The sequence below is a fragment of the Limanda limanda genome, chromosome 13, assembly GCF_963576545.1.
Source record: "Limanda limanda chromosome 13, fLimLim1.1, whole genome shotgun sequence".
Lineage (NCBI taxonomy): Eukaryota > Metazoa > Chordata > Actinopteri > Pleuronectiformes > Pleuronectidae > Limanda > Limanda limanda.
Window position 1 is genome coordinate 2,131,765 of NC_083648.1, and position 11,576 is coordinate 2,143,340.

Sequence of the window (11,576 nt, forward strand, 5' to 3'; positions counted from 1 at the left end):
TTTCTTTAATAAATAATTGTTATCTCAAATGCATTACTCAAAATAATGACCTTGTCGATGAAACTAATGACAAAGTAAGTTGCGTACCATCCACCCCTCTCCCCTGCAGGTGGATGGTACGCTCCAAAACATCATGTGATCACTGACTTAAGGTGACTTCCTCGTTAAAAAGAATAAAAGACGCTTCTCGTTTGTTTATTGTTATTTTAGCTGCGATCAAGAGACGTGAAGATGTCTCTTCTCGGTGGACTCTCTGAGGTTTTGGAAGCAGATGGAGTAACCGAGGTGATCTGTGACATGGTGAGTAGAGAAACTATTGTTCCTCTCTCTTCTCTGTGATATATTCACACATGGACAGGGTTTCTGTTTTATTGTGTTGTTCTTGTTATTGTCACTTCTTGGTGTGTAGATGAGGACCGAGGTTGAAGCAAGGACAGGGAAGAACTACGACATGTTCAAACCCGAGATGTACAAGACGCAGCTTGTGGCCGGGACCAACTACTTCATTAAGGTAGAAGAAGAAGAACAAGTCCTGGAGGATGAGACACACAAATCATAGAAAAAATCTTCTTTAAAGGGGAAGTTCACCCAAAAATGAACATTCACTGTTAACACACTCACCACTATGATGATCCAATACAATTGAAGTAATTGGTGACTACTTCTTCAAACGTTAAAAAAAACTACAGAAAACGTAAAAGCGAACTTGAATGTCTGTAAGCCCAGACATTCAAGTTCGGTAGCGGAATTGGATTTGGCTGCAACACTGTTTACTTACTGATATCCACTGAGGTGCCAGTGTTATAGAAGAAGATGACACAATGCTGCTGTTTACAGGGAGACATTCAACGACTAGATATTGCACCTAGTGGAACCAGATGTTTTTCTCAGAGGAGCAACACAAAGATGAACTCACATTCATCGGGTCAACACAAAATCTAACTCTTATATCCTTGCAGGTCTATGTGGGAGGAGATGATCATGTTCATCTCCGCGTTTACCAAAAACTGCCATGTAATGGAGGAACCCTTGAGCTGACTGAGATTCAGCAAGGCAAAAGCCACCACGACCCCATTGATTATTTCTAAAGGGACCACAAACCCAGCAAAGCATCCTATCAGTGCCTACAGGCTGTTCAATCAACTAATCTCACATTAACCTGGCTCTGTATCAAACAATGTTACCCTACATCTAATTGTATACTGTCTTAGTAGTGTAGCTCATGATGTTAGGAGAATGTCAACAAATTTTTGTATGCCTTGAATTAATAAAATATAATTGAATAAAACAGATTTGTTCTCGCTTTTGTTTCAATGCGGGTGGGGGTTGGGTGGGTTAGAACGGTTCCAAGGGCTCAGCACAAACAGAGGCACTCAGAGAACACTTATTGTTATGATTATTATTATTTATTAGTTCACGTAATTAAAGTATTAATTAACAAGTTATGAATGAGATATACTTGGGGTTTATATCTCCAGTTTAGCCTTTATGTTTCACCCTCTCTCTGTTCAATACGATGTTCAGTCTTGCTCGATTTCCAGTCAGCAGAACAGAAGCGTGGGTCTTAGAGCTCTGGGTGTTTTTCAGTATCCACAATAAGTTTTGTATCATCAACCCTTGATGAGTGGTCTGAAATTGGAAGGGTATTTTACCTGTGTGTGTGTGTGTGAGTGAGCGGAGAGAGAGAGAGAGAGAGAGAGAGAGAGAGAGAGAGAGAGAGAGAGAGAGAGAGAGAGAGAGAGAGAGAGAGAGAGAGATTACTGCCCATCACCTAAAGTTCTTTACATTAACTTTTATCAAGTTAAGAGGCAGGCACGTGCACAGATAGACCCCTAGTGGTGCTCAAGCACCAGCCCTTTTGCCCTGGATGAGAAAAGTGCCCTTCTGCTGGAGTCAAATTTTTTCCTCATTCATCAATATTTAAGAATAAAAATTACTCTCTCTGTCATCAATTCCCCCCAAATGTGTTTTGATGTCTGACGGGGCATTTATTTGAGTTCTTGTGAGAATTTCGCCCCGACATGCTCCGCGCGCTCTCCAGCCCCTGCTGGCCCCTCCCTCCCCCTCCTCCTCCTCTTCCTCCTCATGCAGCGCTGAGCGCCAAACGCTGCAGCCACTTCTCCTCTGACCCGCAGCATCAGACAAACAGGTAATGAAGGTGTTTGTGAGATCCCCCGACTTTGTTTGGTGATAAATTAACCACAACATAAGCGCCGCTGAAAACAATACGTCGCAACTGGTTCGACTTTTCCTTAAAAAATAAACTAACAAAAAACTGAAATCCGTGATTTCAAAGCCTTTCCAGCTGTTTACTGACGTTTGTCATGTTTATTGAGGAGAGAGAGGGAGAGAGATACAGGCAGGCAGACAGGTAGGCAGGCAGGCAGACAGACAGACAGGCAGACAGACAGACAGACAGACAGACAGACAGACAGACAGACAGACAGACAGACAGACAGACAGACAGACAGACAGACAGACAGACAGACAGACAGACAGACAGACAGACAGACAGACAGACAGACAGACAGACAGACAGACAGACAGACAGACAGGCAGGCAGACAGACAGAGAATTTAAAGGCAGTTTTACTGTTCTACAAATTAGACAAGCTCACTAGTTTTGTTTCATTTAAAATTGTAATTATTTAAATGAAAGGTAGGTCTTAAGTTGAGCTACGTGAGGTATATATTGTGGTATATTATTAGTGTTGTGCTGCTTATACTTCAACTCTGTCAGAAAACAGTAAACAAAAATGTGTTTGTACTGTGTTGTCAGCTTTATAGAGATTATGTAAGTCACTCTTGATTATTATGCACAAAACTTATTTATCTCATTTACAAAATTTGCAGCATAATGTCAAGAAAAGCCAGACTCCAAAAGCAGAAGGACAGGGAACTGCAGCAAGCAGCTCAGGGTAGCAGCTCTCTTTTTTATTGGATCAGGCCATCAACTAGTAAAACAAATGAGGGAGAATCAGTAAGTTTTTATTTATTTATTATTATTATTTTTAATTTCATAAACAATTTTGGCGATGGGTGCCCTTTTTTTTGGTTTGAGCACCTGCCCCCCAAAATGTTTGTGCACGTGCCTGTTAAGAGGGCAGCTTTATCCTGACGGACATGCAGCAAGAGCAGAAGGCAGAGGATCGATCCACTTCTTCTAGAACAGGGGTCACCAACCTTTCTTCATCTCTGAGCAATTTTGAAGAATTTAAAGGGGCCGAGAGATACTTGCATCCCATCGCTTACATTTATTCCCAAAGCACTCACCAGCTGAATTAAGCTACTTTTTTGTGCATGTGTGAAATTGCAATACTGAAAGCATTGCATTTATTGACTAGGGCTACGTTGTAGCACTTGCGGGCCCGAGCACCTGCACGTTGAAGCCTGTTGCGGTCGGGGGAGAGAGCGGTCGATGACCAAGCGCATGTCTCCGCGTTCGATGCGTTTTCCTCTCTGTGCAAGGATAAAAGCTTCACTTCCTGTAGCCACCAGGGGGCGCTGTGATTTAAAGTCATGATTTCTGTGTAGATGTCATCAGGCCGGGACTCTTGTCTTATGTGTCTAGTTTGGACCCGATTGGACCGTGTATGTCCGAAATACAGAACCTCGTGTTTTGATGGCGTTTAATCAAACTTTGACGCCACACCACGGTCACACGGTGTGACGAAAACTTGATTTTTTAAGTCAGTTTTTTTCTCCATCTTGTTGTGATGACACTCATCTGAATTTGAAGTTGATCTGATGAAAGCCCTGGGACAAGTACATTAAAGTAAAAATGGCCAAAATGGCCAAAATGGCCACTAAATCCAAAATGGCGGGCATCCCGTTGCGTTTTTCTAAATGCACTGAGAGACTTTTTTGTGCATCTGGTCATGATACACCACTTCCTTCATTTTCGGTAGGATCGGTGAAAGCCAACTGAGGGGGCTTTCCGTAGGTGGCGCTGTTGAGCCATTTTGCCACGCCCATTTCAAATTACTCCAGAATACAATTACTTTTTTGGACTTCGTACTTCCTGCAAACTTTGGTCGGAATTTGAGCATGTCTAGGCCCTTAAAAAGATCAAAAAGGGAAATAATAATAACTAGGGCTACGTTGTAGCACTAACGGGCCCGAGCACACGCGCGTTCCAAGTCTGTTGCGGTCGGGGAAGAGAGAACGTTGGATGAGCAAGCGCTCGTCTCCGCGTTGCATGCGTTCGGCACTGCGGCAAGGATAAACGCTTCACTTCCTGTAGCCACCAGGGGGCGCTGTGATTTTAAGTCACGATTTCTGTGTAGATGTCTTCAGGTCGGGAATCTTGTCTTATGTGTCTAGTTTGGATTTGATCAGACCAAATATGTCTGAGATACAGAAACTCGTGTGTTGATGGCGTTTCATCAAACTTTGACGCCACGCCATGGTCAGAGGCTCTGACGAAAAAATACAATTTTGATAACTTTGAATCTCCATCTTGTTGTGATTAGACTCATATAAATTTTAAGTTGATCTGAGGAAAGCTCTACGACAAGTATATCAAAGTAAATATGCAGAATATGGCCAAAATGGCCACCAAATCCAAAATGGCCGGCTTCCTGTTTACTCTAGCATATCTATCCAAGAGACTTATTTCTTTGTCATGAAAAGACACATGTCCCCGTCGAATTTCGTAGCTGTAGGCCAATCGTAGTGCCGGGGCTACCCTTTAGGGGGCGCTAGTCAGTTATATTGCCACGCCCATTCCTTAAACCCGTCTGACAGCTTTCAGGGGGGGGCTGTTGACACACACATGTAGTTTGAGGGAGATTGAACCTTGAACACCGAAGTTATAGCAATTTCGTGTGTCATGGCGAGTTGGTGAACTTTGATGCCACGCCATTAATATGGCGTTTGACAAAAAGTCACAGTAATCTAATATCTTAATTATCAATGTCTTGAGACCCATTCGCCACAGTTTGACATGGTTGCGCAAAGTGGATGAGGAGAAATACTTCCAAGTGTAAGACATACAAAAAACAAGACATTTGCTGTTGCCACCAGGGGGCGCTGTGATTTTTAGTCACGATTTCTGTGTTGGTGTCTTTGGGTCGCGACTCTTGTCTTATGTGTCTAGTTTGGACTTGATTGGACCAAATATGTCCGAGATACAGACGCCCGTGTTTTGATGGCGTTTAATCAATTTTTGACGCCACGCCACGGTCACAGGCTCTGACGAAAAGTTGATTTTTTTGATAACTTTAGTAGTCCATATTGTTTTGATGAGACTCGTCTAAATTTTAAGTTGATCCGATGAAAGCTCTACGACAAGTACATCAAAGTAAAAACGTGGAATATCGCCAAAATGGCCACTAAATCCAAAATGGCGGACTTCCTGTTGCTTTTTTCATAACGCACTGAGAGTCTTTTTTGTGCGTCTGGTCACGATACACAACTGGGTATTTTTTTTGTGAGGATCGGTAAATGCTAAATGAGGGGCTTATCCGTAGGTGGCGCTATTGAGCTATTTTGCCACGCCTATTTCCAAATCCTACAGAATATGACCATTTTCACACATTTCTAACTTACTGCAAAGTTTAGAAACTTTTTGAGCATGGGAAAGCCCTCAAAAAGCCAATTTAACTTGGGGAAGAAAAAAAATAATAACTAGGGCTACGTTGTAGCACTTGCGGGCCCGAGCACCTGCACGTTGAAGCCTGTTGCGGTCGGGGGAGAGAGCGGTCGATGACCAAGCGCACGTCTCCGCGTTGGATGCGTTTTCCTCTCTGTGGCAAGGATAAAAGCTTCACTTCCTGTAGCCACCAGGGGGCGCTGTGATTTAAAGTCATGATTTCTGTGTAGATGTCATCAGGCTGGGACTCTAGTCTTACATGTCTAGTTTGGACTCAATTGGACAATATATGTCAGAGATACAGAACCTCGTGTTTTGATGGCGTTTAATCAAACATCGACGCCACGGTCACACGGCCTTAAAACCATATGAAGATCTTCAGGGGGGGGGGCTGTTGATACACACATGTAGTTTGAGTGAGATAGAACCATGAACACTGAAGTTACAGCATTTCGTGTTTCACGGCGAGTTGATGAACTTTGACGCAACGCCACGGTCACACGGTGTGACAAAAAAACAATCCCTAAATCATTTTTTATCTCCATCTTGTTGTGATGACACTCATCTGAATTTAAAGATGAACTGATTAAAGCCCTGGGACAAGTATGTCAAAGTAAAAATGTGGAATATGGTCAAAATGGCCACTAAATCCAAAATGGCGGGCTTCCTGTTTGGTCTAACATATCGATCCAAGAGACTTATTTGTTTGTTATGAAAAGACACATGCCATATTCAATTTTTGTACATGTCAACCAATCGTAGTGCCAGGGCTGCCCTTTAGGGGGCGCTAGTCAGTTTTTTTGCCACGCTCATTTCTTAAAACCATATGAATATCTTAAGGGGGGGGATGTTAACACACACGTGTAGTTTGAGTGAGATGGAACCATGAACACGGAAGTTACAGCAATTTCGTGTGTCATGGCGAGTTGATGAACTTTGATGCCACGCCATTAATACTGTGTTTGACGAAAAGTCACAGTAATCTTATATCTTCATTATCAATGTCTTGAGACCCATTTGATACAGTTTGACATGGTTGAGGTCAGTGGATGAGGAGAAATACATCCAAGTGTAAGACATGCAAAAAAACATACATTTCCTGATGCCACCAGGGGGCGCTGTGATATTAAGTCATGATTTCAGTGCAGATGTCATCAGGCCGGGTCTCTTGTCTTATGTGTATAGTTTGGACTCGATTGGATCGTGTTTGTCCGAGATACAGAACCTCGTGTTTTTATGGCGTTTAATCAAACTTTGATGCCACGCCAAGGTCACACGGTGAGACGAAAAGTTGATTTTTTAAGTCAACTTTTTTCTCCATCTTGTTGTGATGACACTCATCTGAATTTGAAGTTGATCTGATGAAAGCCCTGGGACAAGTACATTAAAGTAAAAATCGCCAAAATGGCCAAAATGGCCACTAAATCCAAAATGGCGGGCTTCCTGTTGCGTTTTTCATAATACCCTTTGTGACTTTTTTTCATGATTAGTCACGATACACCTCTTGCCCGATTTTGGTGAAAATCGGTTATGTGGAAACCTAGGGGCTGGGTTCCAGGGGGCGCTGTTGAGCCATTTTGCCACGCCCATTTCCAAATACTCCAGAATACGTAAATTTTCACCACTTACTAATTTACTGCAAAGTTTGGTAAGAAGTTCAGCATGTTAAAGCTCTCAAAAAGCCAATTCACTTTAGTCACAATAATAATAATAATAATAAGAATAATCCTTACAATTTCAATAGGGCCTCTCACCATTCGGTGCTCGGGCCCTAACTAGGGCTACGTTGTAGCACTTGCGGGCCCGAGCACCTGCACGTTGAAGCCTGTTGCAGTCGGGGGAGAGAGCGGTCGATGACCAAGTGCATGTCTCTGCGTTGGATGCGTTTTCCTCTCTGTGGCAAGGATAAAAGCTTCACTTCCTGTAGCCACCAGGGGGCGCTGTGATTTAAAGTCATGATTTCTGTGTAGATGTCATCAGGCTGGGACTCTAGTCTTACATGGCTAGTTTGGACTCAATTGGACAATAAACGCTTCACTTCCTGTAGCCACCAGGGGGCGCTGTGATTTAAAGTCATGATTTCTGTGTAGATGTCATCAGGCTGGGACTCTTGTCTTACATGTCTAGTTTGGACTTAATTGGACAATATATGTCCGAGATACAGAACCTCGTGTTTTGATGGCGTTTAATCAAACTTCGACGCCACGGTCACACGGCCTTAAAACCATATGAATATCTTCAGGGGGGGGGGGGCTGTTGATACACACATGTAGTTTGAGTGAGATAGAACCATGAACACTGAAGTTACAGCATTTCGTGTTTCACGGCGAGTTGATGAACTTTGACGCAACGCCACGGTCACACAGTGTGACGAAAAAACAATCCCTAAATCAATTTTTATCTCCATCTTGTTGTGATGACACTCATCTGAATTTAAAGTTGAACTGATGAAAGCCCTGGGACAAGTATGTCAAAGTAAAAATGGTGAATATGGTCAAAATGGCCACTTAATTCAAAATGGCGGGCTTCCTGTTTGGTCTAACATATTGATCCAAGAGACTTATTTGTTTGTAATGAAAAGACACATGCCCTAATCATTTTTTGTACAAGTCGGCCAATCGTAGCGCCGGGGCTGCCCTTTAGGGGGCGCTAGTCAGTTTTTTTGCCACGCCCGTTGCCTAAAACCATATGAATATCTTCAGGGGGGGGCTGTTGATACACACATGTAGTTTGAGTGAGATGGAACCAGGAACATGGAAGTTACAGCAATTTCGTGTTTCACGGCGAGCTGATGAACTTTGATGCCACGCCATTAATACTGTGTTTGACGAAAAGTCACAGTAATCTTATACCTTCATTATCAATGTCTTGAGACCCATTTGGTACAGTTTGACATGGTTGAGGTCAGTGGATGACGAGAAATACATCCAAGTGTAAGACATGCAAAAAAAAAGACATTTCCTGTTGCCACCAGGGGGCGCTGTGATATTAAGTCATGATTTCAGTGCAGATATCATCAGTCCGGGACTCTTGTCTTATTAGTGTAGTTTGGAATCGATTGGTCCAAATATGTCTGAGATACAGAACCTCGTGTGTTGATGGCGTTTCATCAAACTTTGACGCCACGCCATGGTCAGAGGCTCTGACGAAAAAATAAAATTTTGATAACTTTGAATCTCCATCTTGTTGTGATTAGACTCATATAAATTTTAAGTTGATCTGAGGAAAGCTCTACGACAAGTATATCAAAGTAAATATGCAGAATATGGCCAAAATGGCCACCAAATCCAAAATGGCCGGCTTCCTGTTTACTCTAGCATATCTATCCAAGAGACTTATTTCTTTGTCATGAAAAGACACATGTCCCCGTCGATTTTCGTAGCTGTAGGCCAATCGTAGTGCCGGGGCTACCCTTTAGGGGGCGCTAGTCAGTTTTATTGCCACGCCCATTCCTTAAACCTGTCTGACAGCTTTCAGGGGGGGGCTGTTGACACACACATGTAGTTTGAGGGAGATTGAACCTTGAACACCGAAGTTATAGCAATTTCGTGTGTCATGGCGAATTGATGAACTTTGATGCCACGCCATTAATATGGCGTTTGACGAAAAGTCACAGAAATCTTATATCTTCATTATCAATGTCTTGAGACCCATTTGCCACAGTTTGACATGGTTGCGCAAAGTGGATGAGGAGAAATACTTCCAAGTGTATGACGTACAAAAAACAAGACATTTCCTGCTGCCACCAGGGGGCGCTGTGATTTTAAGTCACGATTTCTGTGTTGGTGTCTTTGGGTCGCGACTCTTGTCTTATGTGTCTAGTTTGGACTTGATTGGACCAAATATGTCCGAGATACAGACGCCCGTGTTTTGATGGCGTTTAATCAATTTTTGACGCCACGCCACGGTCACAGACTCTGACGAAAAGTTGATCTTTTGATAACTTTAGTACTCCATCTTGTTGTGATGACACTCGTCCAAATTGTATGTTGATCAGATGAAAGCCCTACGACAAGTACATCAAAGTAAAAACGTGGAATATGGGCAAAATGGCGACTAAATCCAAAATGGCGGACTTCCTGTTGCTTTTTTCAAAATGCACTGAGAGGCTTTTTTGTGCGTCTGGTCATGATACACAACCATCTTTTTTTTCGTGAGAATCGGTGAAAGCTAACTGAGGGGGCTTTCCGTAGGTGGCGCTGTTGAGCCATTTTGACACGCCTATTTCACATTACTCCAGAATTCAATTACTTTTTTGGGCTTTTTGAGCCTTTTTATATTCTGTAACACTACTCTTCCAGTCTAGGAGATTTTCAACACTGTTGCTGGAGCGCCACTTCCTTTCTAATTTTCTTGATATTTGTTTCAACTCATGTGTCTTGGAATTATACCACGGAGCTAATTTACTATGTTTTACACATTTCTTTTTTAGAGGCGCTATTGAGTCTAATGTTAATCGTAATGAGTCTGCAGAGCTATCGACGAGGTGGTCAATCTCAATAGAGCTCGGGTTTTTAAAGAATTTGTTGTTTATGTCGACGGATAATACGGGTTTAAATGTAATCGGAATTATTTCCTTAAATTTAGCTACAGCACTATCAGGTAGACATCTAGAAAATGAGTTTTTTATTAGTGGCATATATTCAGATAGTGAAAAATCGAAGGTTATTAAATTATGGTCTGATAGTACTGGATTGCGCGGAAGTACTGTTAAATGTTCAATTTTGACACCGTATGATAACACAAGGTCAAGTGTGTGGTTACAACAATGAGTAGGTTGATGCACACACTGACTAAAACCAATTGAGTCTAGTATTGAAATAAATGCTACGCTCAGGCTATCTTTATTATTGTCAACATGAATATTAAAGTCACCAACAATAATAATTTTATCTGTCTTTAGGACTAGGTTTGATAAAAACTCAGGGAATTCTGTTAGAAATTCAGTATAAGCCCCAGGAGCACGATAAACTACAGCAAATATGATTGGCTGTTGGTGTTTCCTGGATTGACGTGGAAGATTAAGAACAAGACATTCAAATGAGTTGTAGCTAAATTTAGGTTTAGGATTAATTGATAGACTGGAGTTAAAAATAGCAGCAACTCCACCTCCTCGCCCGAGTTCCCTGGGAACGTGTGAATTTATATGACTGGGGGGAGTAGATTCATTTAAACTGACATATTCATCAGGATGCAGCCACGTCTCAGTGAGGGACAATAAATCTATATTGTAGTCTGAGACTAGTTCATTAACTAAAATAGCCTTTGAGGACAGTGATCTAATGTTTAAAAGACCACATTTGAAAGTCTTAGTTTCCTGTGTTGTTCCAGAGGTTGTGTTAATTTGTATAAGATTATTGTGAGTTCTCGCTCTGTTATTGTTTAATTTAAATAATTGAATCGGACGGTAGACAGAGACAGTCTCTATGCGGTTGGGTGACTGATCCAGAGGGAGCGCAGAGAAGTGTTTAGCACTGCAGCTCTGCTTCCTGGTCCCAACTCTGGGTTGTCATGTGATAGACTTAGTAATATTCTTAGATAAGAGAGCTGCTCCATCCCAAGTGGGATGAACGCCGTCTCTCCTAACAAGACCAGGTTTACTCCAAAAAGTTTGCCAATTATCTATAAAGCCCACACCGTTTACAGGACACCACCTCGACAGCCAGCGGTTAAAAGACAACATGCGACTAAACATGTCATCACCTGTAGTGTTAGGGAGAGGGCCAGAGAAAATTACTGTGTCCGACATCGTTTTAGCAAAAGCACACACAGACTCAACATTAACTTTAGTGACCTCCGACATACGAAGCCGGGAGTCGTTGCTGCCGACGTGAATTACGATTTTACTGTATTTACGTTTAGTTTTAGCCAGCAGCTTCAATTTGGATTGGATGTCGCCGGCTCTGGCCCCCGGGATACAATTGACTATGGCCGCTGGTGTCGCTAATCTCACGTTTCTGAGAACCGAGTCGCCAATAACCAGA

General features: G+C 42.4%; 1 protein-coding gene across 1 annotated transcript; it reads left to right on the forward strand.

Moving 5' to 3' along the window:
* Window positions 1-231: 231 nt before the first annotated feature.
* Window positions 232-1,138, forward strand: LOC133017806 (cystatin-B-like). Its single transcript, XM_061084010.1, has 3 exons — window positions 232-300; window positions 410-511; window positions 960-1,138. Exons 1-3 carry the CDS (start codon window positions 232-234, stop codon window positions 1,086-1,088), a joined length of 300 nt encoding a protein of 99 aa, XP_060939993.1. The 3' UTR covers window positions 1,089-1,138.
* The last annotated feature ends 10,438 nt before the right edge of the window (window positions 1,139-11,576 follow it).